Source organism: Patagioenas fasciata, chromosome 2, assembly GCF_037038585.1.
Source record: "Patagioenas fasciata isolate bPatFas1 chromosome 2, bPatFas1.hap1, whole genome shotgun sequence".
Classification (NCBI taxonomy): Eukaryota; Metazoa; Chordata; class Aves; order Columbiformes; family Columbidae; genus Patagioenas; species Patagioenas fasciata.
Genome location: NC_092521.1, coordinates 134,561,383 through 134,575,846, shown reverse-complemented (window position 1 = coordinate 134,575,846; position 14,464 = coordinate 134,561,383). Strand labels below are relative to the sequence as shown.

Below are 14,464 nucleotides of genomic sequence, written 5' to 3'. Positions count from 1 at the left end.
ATATTGCATAATTGCACGTGGCAGTTTCTTCACACCTTGAGCTATTCTTTGACTTACTTATAAGTTAAATTGCACTGAGTTTCAATGTCATGTCAATCAATAAATAAATACATTTATTCCAGTGAAGTTATTTTAGATTTATCCCAGACTGAGGGCAGGATCAGGCAATAATGCCAATCTATACTTTACGAAGATCCTATACAGTTTAAGGGTTACCATATATCCCTTTTATGAATAATGGTATCGAATAGTAAAATCATAGAATGGTTTGGGTTGGAAGGGTCCTTAAAGACCATCTAGTTCCAACCCCCCTGCCATGGGCAGGGACATCTTGCCCTAGACCAGGTTGCTCAAAGCCCTGTCCAACCTGACCTTGAATGCTTCCAGGAACTACTGGAGCATCCACAGCTTCTCTGGGTAGCCCGTTCCAGTGCCTCATCACCTCCATGTGAAGAATTTCTGATCTGATCTGAATCCCACCCTCTTTCAGTTTGGAGCCACTGCCCCTTGTCTTATCACTACATAGCCTTGTAAAAGTCCATCTCCAGCTTTCTTGCAGAACTCCTTTAGGTACTGGAAGGCTGCTATAAGGTCTCCCTGGAGTCTTCTCTTCTGCAGGCTGAACAACTCCAAGTCTCTCAGCCTGTCTTCATGGGAGAGATGCACAATCCCTTGGATCATGTTCATGGCCCTCCTCTGGACTCGCTCCAACAGGTCTGTGTCCTTCTTATTTTGGGGGCCCCAGAGCTGGACACAATACTTCAGGTCTCACAAGAGCCAAGCAGAAGGGGAGAATCACCTCCCTCAACCTGCTGATCATGCTTCATTTGATGTAGCCCAGGATATAGTTGGCTTTCTGGGCTGCAAGTGCACATTACTGGGTCATGTTGAGCCTCTCATCAATCAACACCCCCAAGTACTTCCGCTCAGGGCTGCTCTCAATCCATTCTCCTCCCAGCCTGTTTTTGTGCTTGGGATTGCCCTGACCCATGTGCAGGACCTTGTACTTGGCTTTGTTGAACGTCATGAGGTTCACATAGGCCCACCTTTCAAGCCTGTCAGGGTCCCTCTGGGTGGCATCACTTCCTCCTAGCATGTCAACCACACCCCACAGCTTGGTGTCATTGGCAAAGTTGCTGAGGGTGTGCTCAGTCCCACGGTCCATGTTGCTGACAAAGATGTTAAATGGTACTGGTCCCAATACTGACGCCTGAGGAACGTCACTTGTCACTGGTCTCCACTTGGACATCAAGCCGTTGAGTTCAACTCTTTGAGTGTAATCATCCAGCCTATTATACACCAAGTCGTCCGTCTGTCAAATCTTTGTCTCTCCAACTTGGAGACAAGGATGTCATGCAGGACAGTGTCAAATGCTTTGCACAAGTCCACTGGGTACATGATGTCAGTTACTCTTCCCATATCTACCAACACTGTAGCCCCATCATAGAAGGCCACCTAATTTGTCAGGCATAATTTGCCCTTAGTGAAGCCATGCTGGCTGTCACCAGTCACCTACTTATTTTCCACGTGCCTTAGCTTAGTTTCCAGGAGGATTTGTTCTATGATCTTGCCAGGCACAGAGGTGAGACTAACTGACCTGTAGTTGCCTAGGTCTTCCTTTTTTTTCCCTGTTTAAAAATGGGAGTTATATTTCCTCTTTTTGGTCAGTGGGAACTTCACGAGACTTCCACAACTTCTGAAGTATGATGGGTAGTGGCTTAGCAACTTCATCTGCCAGTTCCTTCAGGATGCACATCTCATCAGGTTTCATGGACTTGCGCACCTTCTTCCTTAGATGGTCTTGAACCTGATCTTTATCTACAGTGGGAGATTCTTGGTTCTCCCAGATGCTGCCTTTGCCTCTGGTGACTTGGGTGGTGTGGCTACAGCACTTGTTGTTGAAGACTGAGGCAAAAAAATCATTGAGCACCTCAGCCTTCTCCATATCCTGTGTAACCAGGTCTTCCATTTCCTTCCAGAGAGGAAGGAAAGAGCCTTTCTTTTATCATTGATGTACCTTTGATGAAGCTTTTCTTGTTGCCCCTGCCATCCCTAACAAGATTTCATTCTGTCAGGGCTTTAGCTTTCCTAACCTGATCCCTGTCTGCTCAGGCAATTTCTCTGTGTTCCTCCCAGGCTGCTTGTTCTTTTTTCACCTTCTCTAGGCTTCCTTTTTGTGTTTGAGTTTGGGTCCAGAAACTCCTTGATCACCCATGCAGGCCTCCTGGTGTTTTGGCCTGACTTCATTTTTGTTGGGATGCCTCGCTCCTGAGCTTGGAGGAGGTGATCCTCAAATATTAACCAGCTTTCTGGTTTTCTGAGTATTAACCAGCTTTCAAGTACAGGCTTATATTAATAGAGGTCACATAGTTTCAGTTAAGGCCAAAGTGAGCTGCTGCTTGTCACGTTTTCTGACAACAGACAGAATAGGTATACTTGCATGCACAGTGGTGTCACTAGCACTTGTTCACTGGTGAGGATCTGAACAACACATTTTGTAGCAGATGTGTGAACGCATATAATGCAATTTAAGAGAACAGTATTATACAAAACAAGAGAAGATTATTTACTGTCAAGATAATATTAATGAGATGAGAATATTTACTGTTATATGTTGGAAAACAGGGGAAAAAAGCCATTACATTACACATTATCTGCAAACTTTCTCCTGTGTGGCCCTTTTCCCAGTTAGCCCAAGCTAGCATATGCTTATCTCTGTGGTTTTCTGGGGTAACTGGGAAAATCACCGCTGACCACTACGCAGGCGCAGCCTGTGCTGCTGCTCTGCCAATGCCAAACTGTGCGCCATCTGCACTTAGCATGAGAGGGAAATAAGACACACAAATAATTTATAACTAGTTGTAAATTCAAGATGGGTGTGGGCTCTGCTATCCTCCAGGACACCTTGGGGATTCATAAATTCATATGCAGTATAAATATGTGCAAGAATACATGTGTTATGAAATGTCTTGAAATATGGAACTTGGGGAAGCAGACGGTGGTATGCTGCGCTGAGCCAGAATGGGAAGCACCTTCTGACGACCATCTGCTCTTTTCCCTTCCCCTGCTCTTTCCACACAAGATTGACACTTGGAGTTCAAGAGCAATTCAGAATCACCTGTATTCACACTTCCTTGTTTAAAGACTTCATAAGCCATATGCGATCCCAGTATAACTGTACTAAAGGTAACCTGCTGCAACTTCACTGGTATTTAATTTCTTCACAGACATCTAAATTAAACTTCTGACTTTTCTTTTACAGCTGCCAAAAGAAATCAGCTGCTGAATTAGGGTGTGCCATTTCATTTGAAATGCCTCTTGAGGGAGAGGCAAGCTTGCAGCTCTCAGAATTGATGATCATCTCTAAGGGCAATTAGGTACTTAGTCAAAAGGTAACCACACTCAAAGACAAGCTCAGTACCCAACATATGCTTTTATTTATTCCTTGAGCCTCTCTCTTTAATAGCAGGGTTCAAAGAAAGTTTGTCTCCATTATTTTACAAATAAAATTCTCCATATTGGTCATATAATATAGTTAATTCTAAGCACTTCTATTACCCCGAGATGCAGATGTATTTTATGTACCCACAGTGTTCAGCAGCTAAGAGAAGCGGCTGATTTTAAGAAGTTCCTCTCTGTTCCCCTTCACTAATTCATGCAAATGGACCAGCTAAGCCCTGCTGGGAATGAGCAGCACATGGAGCTCATCAGCCCATACTGGCTCTGTTCAGCATCTTCACAAATTGTAAATCTGTTTGTTTTTCACTGAAAAATTTGGTATAAAACTCCTCAGAGATAGAATGTGACCTATCGTATACTTTGAATCTCAGTGATGCAAAGTGATTCAATATGGTCTCTTTGATGTGAAGCAGGGTGGCTTTAGAAACCAAGGGTCATAATTCAAGCAGAGTTTTGAGTTAGGATATGCCTAATAGTTGCCTCTGTTCTTGAACCACTGCTCGTCTATCACTTGTTAGCAGTATATGCATAAATGTGGTATTTGAAAAGTCAGACACGACGACTTAATGTGCCCTACAAAACAGATATTGCATTGCGCATGTGTGTGCATCTGTGCTGCAGTATGCATCATGTGAAGTTTAGCTCCTGTTTCTAATATTTAACTATCTTGTTATGGCTGAGGTATCAAATATATGTGAGGAGAAAGGAGAATAAATGTTTTGCAATAAGTACAATGTGAAGCTGTAACTGAAAGAATTGAAAACATTCCTTATTTGGTTGTTGGCTGCCTCTAGCTATATATGTAAGATCAACCCTCTGGGTCCAAATGAATTGCAGGAATTTGGAGAGAAGTGAGAGGGAAGTTTTTGATACATGCTTTGTTTTCAACTCTGTGGAACCATAAACTGACTTCTGTTTGTTTTCTGGCTTGTGCCTGTAATTTTCAATGTGGTGCAAGAGACAAAGTAGCTGGATGTCATACTAAGGACAATGAACATGGTAACTGATAAGTGTGGTAGAACTCTTGGTAGAATTGTTGTGAGTGTGAGAGGTGAGATAAATATAGTAAGTGCAAAAGTTTCAAAACCAGAACAGGTGTCCTAAATATGACAAAATAAGGGGAAAGAGCTAAGTGGTCAGCAAGTTCCAGAAAGTGGCAACAGTTAAAGGCTCCCACCTACCTGCACCAATACTGCTATTGACTGGGAAACTTTCTGCTGTGGCAAGTGACCTACACTTGGTGAAGGACCTGAGGTCAAAGTTGTAAAGGTGTATAAGGAAATAGAAATAAAGATTCCTTTGTGAAATAACAGTTTTGTCTTAGCTTTGCATCTCCCAAGCTTGAAGAATCATAGAATCACAAAAAAGTCTGCATCGGAAGGGTCCTTTGGAGATCATCTGGTCCAACTTGATGTTGAAAGCAGGGCCTAAAAAGAAATAAGTATCTGCTGATGTGCTACTATGTGAGACAGAGTAGTACTTGGGTGCCTCTGAAAATCTGGGATGTAGCAAAGTGAATTTTCCTGTGCAAAATTTTGCTGACCTATGTCTGTTTTAATCATCTGACTCCTTTTTTAAGACTCGCAAACAGTAGAAACAACCTTCTGGTTTTCATTTGACTTTATGCACTATCAGCAGGTTGGAGGATGATCATAAAGGGATGGGATCAACCTGAATAACTTTTAATACCTTCTGTTTTTAGAAAAATATTGAAACCATGTACTTTTCTTATAATATGAGTACAATGGTAACCTATAAATATGCCTGAGTTTTCTGAAAGCCTATTTATAATATTTCTTCCACCAGTTTACTCTAGGGCTCTAAGTGGATAATTGAGATGACATCTGTAAGAGAAACACGTTTTTTGCTGTTTTTCACCAAAATTTTAATAGGATATGGTTCCAGGTAAGGCCATAGGACTGAACTTCTGGCTAATCACTTAATAAGATCCATGTGCATAGACATGAAAAGAATAGAAAATGTATTTTGCATTGTCCATTTTTCTTTGAGATAAAACGCACATAAGAATACCTTAAGCCTCTTTTCCCCTTCCTCGTAGCACCGATTTTTCTCATCCACATTCTGTGCTACAAAAGATCTGAGTGGCACTAGGCGAGGCTCTTCTATGCCTTCTGTCATCAAGAGAGCAGCATAAGTGCAAACTGGATATCTGTGGGTGTCCACGAATCTGTGCTAGATGTACTTTAGTGGGTGTCACTAATGAAAACATTTCCAATTTCTGCTGGTTACTCTTCAAGATGGGGCAACTTTTAAAATGTCTTTTTTAGTGTTTGTAAATTTCTGCTGGTCTGTGATGCCCAAGGCTAGCCCAGTTGTCATCTTCTGAAGAAAATGCAAAAGGCTGTCGCAAAAGCAGTTGAAATGAATCTAAAACTGAAAAATTTCAAATGCCAGATGCCCAAATCTTTGGCTCCTTCTGAGAGTAAAACAGTGGTGTCTCTTTACATTCTACTAAAGCTGTCCAAATGATACTTTGAAATCAACATGATGAGCCCTCAGATTAATAAATTAATCAGTAGATTGTCAGCTGTCCTCTCCATAAGCTGAAATCAGAATCTAAAATAAGACTGGTACTGTTTTTGCATGGAGGCTTTAATAACAGACATAAATATTATGTATATGGCAGAGAAGGCTGGGAGCTCCTGAACCCTACCAGAATTCATGCTGGTAAGCCTCAATAGCCTGTCACTTGATTTACTTGAGTCCTTTCCTTGCTTTTTCCCAATTCATGAATAATATCTGTATATAGATAATAAATAATCTGATGAGTAATAGCTTTGGCAATGTATGTTGCCTATTGTGCCCCTTCTCTTCCGGTTGCACTATCCAGTGATTGTTTTCTTGGCTCACATGCTCTCAAACCAAATAGAAATTTTGCACAGCATAGCATAATTCCTCCTTTATGTACTTTTCACCTAGCTCTTCCTCTGCTGAGGGAAAATAAATCAACAGCCATCTCCTGTATCCGTGCTGTGGAGCTCACAATAAGAGGGCAACCTGATTGTAGTTGCTGCTGGGCCAGTGTTTGAGCTTCTGCTTTCCTCCCGTAGCAGCCATCATTAATGCCAATTGATGTGTACCCTTTCCCGGTTGCTAGGTGATATGTGCCTTAAAAACCAGCAGCTCCTGTTGCTGCTCAGGGATTCTCACAAATCTTTTTTGCTCTTGGTTCACATGATGTGCAATGAGGTTTGCAGGACCAGGACACAACTCGGTGTTCAGGGCATTTTCTTCAGCTCTTCATTTGACTGTAAATCACTAAAACATCCCACAATTTTCCTGACTGCAGAAAGAATAACGTCCTGTTCTTGTGGCAGGTAATGCCAAGACATCTGCTTCATAGGCTGGGTTCTGGACTGGCCTCCACACAGACATTTTGTTGACCAGTGTCCTTCAGCATGGACTTGGCTGAAGTACCCAAGAGTTACGCTGGAAAACTGGTGTTTCACCAGCACTCGTTAGGTAAAGTGAGACTTGAAGAGAAGCCCGAAGAACAGTTTGGGACTCTCACTTTTAAAAGGTACAATCTCTTTGTTTATAATCTGTTTAGATGTCCCTATCTCTTTGATATTTCAAGTCTGAGTGAGTAGAGAGACTGGATATTCACAGGAATGTGGTGTCACTGCTTCAGATTGAATTAAATTAATCAGCCACAGATTGAATAGTGTTGTGTTTCAAGCAGCTGCATTAACTTTGTAGAGGAATGGCAGCTCAGGCTCTATCCCAGCTATGAATTTGTCTGATAAAATGGATCAATTTGATCTGCATTTTTTCCAGGTTCGTCTAAAGGTATGTGGAATGTGAGGATATCTGGTTACTGGTTATTCAGCATGAAAGACTAAGGCAAGAGACAGGAGAAATAATAAATTAAATTCTCAGATACCCAAACCCCAAGGAAAAGGAGATAACAAGACAGTAACAGAGAGCAGAACTCCTAGATCACTGATTGATGGGACCTTAAAGGAACCACTCAATGCCTTGAGGAAGTTCAGCTAGAGCTCTGTAACTGGCTATCATGGATCTCATGGGAAAGAGCAAACTTAAAATGGGATATTTGAGAGGGCTTGTAGGAACACATAAAACTTACGGGATGTTTTAAGGGATGTGGGAAAGTCCTAAACTTATTTTGGAATATTTAGGAGAGAGTCAAGAACAGTCAAAGGGAGGGATCACATAGATGGGGGAAGAACCAGCATGGGAAAACAGAGAAGAGGGGGGATAAAAGAGATGGGTTGCTTGCAGTTAGACTGCTGTCAGTATTTTTAGTCAGGCTGTGCCCTGTGCCTGATCATCACAGTGTGCCTCATCTTCTTGTTAAACTCAATAATTGAATATTTTCCCGTGAGAGTGTATTCTCAGTTCTCTGGTCTGCTAGCAAATTTCAAGCCAGGCTAGCTGGTGAGTAGAGTGGATGTTCCGAATGCCAGTAATTGGAGGCGGAGACTGAGGGTTGAAGGGACCTACGGGTCTGAGGGCTGGCAACTGAGGAGACTGATTGTCTGGATACCACCTATTGAACTACTGAAGAGATTGAGCATCTAACAGCTGTTAATGAAGGGACCCATCTGTGTGTGTGATTCTAATATGAATTTAAAGCTGGACTAACTGGTAAGCAGGAGAAGAGGTGTGGGAGCCAGCTACCAGAGACACCATAGATCAGGACGGTGGAGGGACCAAAGGTCCGAGTGCCAACTGCTGGAGAGACCGCTGGTCTGGAACAGCTACTGGAGGGATCTCTTTGCGTGTGTTTGGATGGGAGATCCACTAGCAAGCTTTCAGCCTCCTGAGCCTGTGAGTGAGAAGAGGATCAGCCCATTTGTATGTTTATGTGAGTCTCGTTGGTGTGTATGTGGAGACTGTAAAGGTGCTGGTCTCTTGTCTGTTGGTAGTCAGCTGTGACTGTATAGTGTTTGTATGTACATGTGGTGTGCTTTTTTTTTGGGATGCCTAGTCCCACCATTGGCCAGACCTGCTGTCAAGGTGATGCAGCGTCTGAGGGACATAAGAAAGAATCCTTTAAATCTTGTAGTCCACCAGATTTAGCTTGTCTCTAAGAGGTGTGAGTTCAGCTCTCCTTCAAAGCTTATTGAAAACTCAGTTTTGGAGGAAGCCGAGATACACAATACTCCACTTAGAAGGGAATGATTTTCATAAGAAACACGAAATGGAAATATGGGCTTATAATGGAGTAGTCCCTTCCGTGTGTGTATCTGGTAGCTGTAATGTCACTCACATTAACAGAGGAACAAGGACACCCACAGGGCAGATCTTGTAGGACATTAGGGAGAACATTATCTCAGATATAAAACCCAAGATAATTTAATTAGAATGTGATTTTGGTTATGTTATTCCTCTGTGGGGGTCCAGGAAGCTAGATTTTATTTGTGGCAAATTCTTGACAAGTTGCCTTTCAGATTTATATCTAATGTGACTCATAAACAACAGGAAAAGTGCTTTCTCTACATTTTATTTTATTTTCTTTAGCTTGCATATGACACAAAGGGTACCGATGGTTTCGATCCTACTTCTGTTATTCATATAATAAGCTTCTTTTTATTTGTACCACGCTTCTTTATTCATACTATACTTCTTTTAGTTTTACTTAAAATGCTTTCAATTATACAATCATTGTTTGGAAATTAGGTTTTACAACCAACAGGACATAAGTTGCACAGATGTAAATAGTATTTATACTACACTGCCATTGAAGTAAACTACTACAACAATCACTGCAATTATCATTGTCTTATACATCAAGGGTTTGTACAGAATAAATACTTTATTCATAACATGAAGACAGGTTTGAATTTCAGTTCTCATGTTTCCTTTTCATGACCTTTAGTTTTGAAAATACATTGCAGCTTTTCCCAGTCTTTCCCTTCCTGTCTTCATGATTTCATTCCAGTATTAACATAACCGTTAGTCTTCATTTCCCTAAAAATAGCAGACAGTAAACAAAATCTGTTATAATCAGGTGAGACAGCAAGAAAGGAATGAAAGGAATAAAATTAAATAAGAAAGAATCTTGGCTTTTGACATAGCAGTTATCTTTCCTGTCCTGAACTTCTACTTTATGCATGTGTCAGATGCAAGTCAGGGGTAGCCAACTGAAACTTGGTTCCAAGACAAATGGACAGCTCAGACAAAGCAGCAGGTATGATAAGAAGGACCGTTATGGAAGAGCTGGGTTAGATTATTTTTAGTAATGGGCAGGAAATATTTTTCCCATCCTGAAAAAATTACTGAGATGTTAAAAAAAAATGTTCATCTTAACTTGGAATGAAAAATCAAATCTCAAACATCTCAGTAAGGCAATCTGGAAAAAAAAAAAAAAAAGTTTGAATGAAAAAAACAGCATTTTCAAAATGCTATGATTCAGGTTGAAATTTTGTCTTTTAACTCTAATTTGCATAAATTTAGAAAATGGAAGAGTAATTTTTAGGTAGTTGTGTTTGGTCATTTTGTAGTCCTGAAATGGGATATTTTAATGACTCTGAATGTTTTTCTCCAGAGCTTTAAACTTTTCAGAATGAAACCTGATCTAAAAAATTGTTGTCAAACCTAATCTTATCATGTGAACATTTTTGGCATTGGCTACTTGGCATCTTCTCATTAGAAAATATTTCATAAAGAGATTCTGTGCTAGTTCTAGTGATGAGACTTTTTGATTTGATGAACTGCAAATCTTTCTTTTGGCAAACTGGACTCATGTTGAAATGCTCAGGGAATATCCCTTGAGGAAGTCTGGTTGTATTGGATCATCGCTAACCTGATTTAATATGCATTTTCAATATATGGCTTGAACGCTTGTGGAGTATTACCTGGTTCAGATTCTTGAACATCTTGAGACAGAAAGCCGGAGAGTGACTTCCCAAATCTCTGTGGCAAATTTAGAAGTGTATGACCAGAACTCTTAACACGTGGAGATCTTCCAAGCCTGGGTGATACCTTTGGAGCATGCCTAGGTATGTTCTCTCCAAAAGCTCTCCCAAATCTCAGAGGCAAATTGGGAATTGGTTTAATACTTCTTTCTTCTGGATAATTTCTCCCAAACCTAAGAGGTAAATTAGCAACTGAATTTGGTATCTTGTTTACTGTAGTAGGGTTCATTTTAATGTTATTTTTTGATCCCCAGTCTTTCATTTCTTCAAAATTGAGACTCCTCTGCTTTTCTTCCAAGATATTATCTTTAATCTAAAGAAAAATAATTAAAAAAAGGATGCTAACATTTTGTAGGGCATTACTCCAGCTACCAGTCACACAAAACATTCATTTTCGTATCTCCTTAAAAGCTGCTGGGTAACACTCTTTTTTTGATATTTAATGCTTTTTACCTGTGTTTGCTAAACTCCATTGTAGTGTGAGCTACTTCATATGGATTACCTCATAGGCTGACATTGCCCTGCTTACCTTTTCAGTACACTGACCACAAGAGCACGTCTCCATATCAGTATCTGCAATTGTTCAAATGGTGTCAATTGAAAGTATTTCTGGACATGAGTGCCAGTACCTGTGCCATCAGTGAAGTGTGGACAGGAGTCATTGCCAGGTCCGTGTTTGCTAATGTCACCAGTTGAAGCTGCCTGGAGGGGAAGATGCTGACTGTATTTAATGACTTGATACAGGCTCAGCCTCTTAGTCATCTGGTCTGTATGAACAGGAGTATGGGCCAAGGTACATGAACGTGCAGCTCATTTCTCCCTAAGCGCTGGGTGGATGCTTTTGACCCAATATTCTCTTGGGCTAATAGCCAGGGAAATTAATGGAAAGTGTTTGGCCCAAGTTTACATCAGGCCTGTTCTGGCCTTGCAGCATAGAGGTTGCCTTGAGCTTTAAATTGCTTTAGTCCTCCACTAGCACGCAAGATGCCTTAGGAGCTCCTGGGCTCCTAAATTTTGTGTAACCAGCACAGAACCCTTTCTGTGTCTGTGCTGGCATGCAGTGAAGAGCTGAGCCTGGTATATTACCTGCCTCATGATGTAAAAGGCAGCTTTTGCCTGAAAAATATGTACAAATATGTTTTTTTAATTTCACTTAAAAACACAAATGCTACTAATCCTAATTTCAGTTCCTTATCCCCATTTGGTGGCCTCCCCAGGAGCTTCTCTGGCTACTGGGAGAGAGAAGGGGAATGAACCATTTTAGTTCATACTGCATTATTAAAACATAGAATGAACTAACCCTCTGATTGCACCTGCACATCCCTTCTGATCTATATAAAAGACAGGGAGCTGAAGACCAGAGGGTTTCACTAGCATAATTAAATTGTATTTTGGTTTGAAATATCTTTATTACACCAGTGATGGTGAGTAAAAAAGAAAGGTTGGCTCTCGTTTCCCAGGGAGTATTTGCAAGGCAGACAAGAAAAGTTATACAGATGAATTGTGCAAATTTGATTTGGCATCTATTGAGACATAATAAATGTGCAAACCTGCAAAGATATTTTTATAGTCAATTTCCAGAGTAAAATTTTAAGACTATTAACTATATTAGATTTATAATGTTCTCTGTTTGTCATTATTTTTTGAGTATTACAAACCTACCTTTATTAATTTTGGATTAATAATGTATCTGTTATATTATGTGCATAAAATGCCTGACAGGAATGTTAATTGGGGCCCCACTGCGTAAGTAAGAAACATCTCGGAAAAATTCTCAACTGAATCGAAAAGCTGTATTGCAAGAAAATTGAAACATGGATAGATTTACACAGTATGTGTGTCCAAGCAAGTGAATTTACTGGAAATTCTTTCAACAAACTTTTTTCATACTGCTAGTTCTGTAATGCTGAATACTATGCAATGAAGTTAGGAGAACCTTTGCCAAAAAATTAAAAGTGCTCAAGATCTGACCCACAGTTCCCCCAGATAAAATCATAGTAGTACATACAGATCTTACCTCATAATTGTTATCGTCATCATCTTCTCTGCTTTCTAGACTGGACTTCATCAGCTCATCTAGGCACATACTATTTGATGTTAGAAAGACCACGGTAGCTAAACCAAACAGAATAAACTTTTTGGTTGAAATGACTCTCATTTTTCTCAAATTAAGCTTACTTAGAGAGCTCAGAATCTGTACAGAAAACTGTCATCATTTTATATGATCAGAAAACAAAAAGGTTTTGTTCCCTATGACATCAGTCTCAAAAGCTTCAGTTCTTAATAATAATTAGGGAAGTAATTTGAATATATTTGAAGAATGTTGGGAATCTCTTTTGTGAAGTTTTTTAACCAACATAGCTTCTTGTTAGGGACACGCTGACTTCAGAAATATTTTCTTCTGGTGAAATGTGTCCTAATTAGCTACATTTGAGAGCCATAACAGTATGGTCTCAGAACAACCACAATGCTCCATCACTAGTAGACAAAAACACCTTATTTCTTTCTTTTGTCTTAGCGTCCCCAGAACGACTACGAAAGAAGCTTTCTCCATGTTTGTATTCTTCGGCTTAAATGGTCCTTTTGGATCCTATAATGCTTGTTCATAGTTATGTACAACTAGGGACATTTGGCCCATTGAAATCAAGTGCTGTCTATTGAAGTTGTTGATCAGGTTGTAAGAGATGTTATGAATCAATGAGATCTATTGACGTACATAGTGTCTATGCTCTTAGTTGAACATGTTAATTCGTGTTCAGACTGAGTTAGGAACGTGCTTTTAAAACCATGCTTATCAGTTAAGGTTTTAGAAGTTTCAAAGGTCATGTTAGATCTATATTCTTAAAGCCAAATTTCCAACAGCAGTTTTTAAAAAGGCATCTGCACTTTGCTGCACACAGTGAAAGTGCCGGGCTGCCCGTGCATGTTCTGTCTCAGGGCAGGTCAGATCGCACACTAAAATGTGCCCTTAAAGTGCATGTTGAATTGGTTGCTAGACAGGCTGGTGAGACAGGCCATCATAAAAAAAAAAAAAAAAAGGCTCATATTGTGTTGTTCTTCCATTTGTTATTCTTATTCTTAAGTTCTTGAAATGATTGCCTAAATCTTGTAAGTGGATACTTAAAATGAGCTGCATAAGGAGAAATCTGATTACACATGGTAAATACTCATACTGGAAAACCAGACTTTAGACAAGTTACTTTGCATGTCAACACTGGGGTTGTAAAAGGTCCGTTCTATCACAGCACAGGCAAAGTTGTCCCGAGATAACATGTTTTATGCTGTGGGCAGCATGGATAGTGTGGACTGTTTATCTGTTGAATATATGTTACTGTCTTTATTGTGCTTTGGAGCTGAAGGATTTGCAAGTAACCTCATCTTAGAGTGAAGTTGGTTGTTTTTAAAGTTGTATGGCATGCATGGAGTCATTTCTACCTTAGATTCTTTGAAACTGAGATCCTAGAGGCACTAAGCAGCTTTGCATTAGAGCTAACAAGATACTCAAACCCCTTTTTGGTCTCACAAGAGCCACAAGTTGTATGTTGGAAACTGCTCTGACATGATTGCTCCTCTAAGTTGACCAAGATAACAGGAAACACTAAACCTATCACCTAAATTGTTTACTATAGCCATTTAAAGTGAAAAAAAGAAGAAAAAGAAATTCCAATAAATGATCTCTTTGGGAGAAATGGCTGCTTCTTTGCCTCTCCCACACATTAACCCTTATCCAACAGCAGGAAGAGCAGCAAGCCCTTGTTTTCCAAGCTTGGACCATCTTGTGCCCATTCTCCACAGATAACATGGTTCCTGTCTCTCCCAACTCTTCTAATTACTGGGGATCTTCTGGGATAGGAAGACAGTGTTTTGGGAGTGTCTCCTCAAAGGCAACAAGGATAAGCAATTTTAGAGGGAATTTGAAGCCTTCTTGAGGAGAGGATGACATGAGGCCTTTGGAGAGATGCTGTGCAGTGCCTACTACCACACTCTCATACTTTCTAGTGAACCCTCTGGCATTTTTCTGTGAGAGAGTGGCAAACAGTGGACTAGAGAGGCAGTGTGTATGATCTGGCCTGGGAATTCCTGTGAAATACTGCTCTTTTTAG

General features: G+C 40.3%; 1 protein-coding gene across 2 annotated transcripts in view; it reads right to left on the bottom strand.

Annotated features, from left to right (window-relative positions):
* Nucleotides 1-9,005: 9,005 nt before the first annotated feature.
* The window catches only part of NPVF (neuropeptide VF precursor), a 91,000-nt gene continuing 85,541 nt past the window's right edge, over nucleotides 9,006-14,464 (bottom strand). Inside the window, exons 2-4 of one of the 2 annotated variants that reach the window (XM_071805020.1) lie at nucleotides 12,379-12,476; nucleotides 10,302-10,674; nucleotides 9,006-9,414 (exon numbers count right to left, since the gene is read on the bottom strand). In XM_071805020.1, coding sequence (XP_071661121.1) covers nucleotides 9,407-9,414; nucleotides 10,302-10,674; nucleotides 12,379-12,447 — 450 coding nt within the window. In that variant the 5' untranslated portion in view covers nucleotides 12,448-12,476 and the 3' untranslated portion in view covers nucleotides 9,006-9,406. Of the gene's footprint in view, nucleotides 9,415-10,301; nucleotides 10,675-12,378; nucleotides 12,534-14,464 lie in introns of those variants that run through there. The other variant, XM_065830485.2, reaches the window with a different exon arrangement.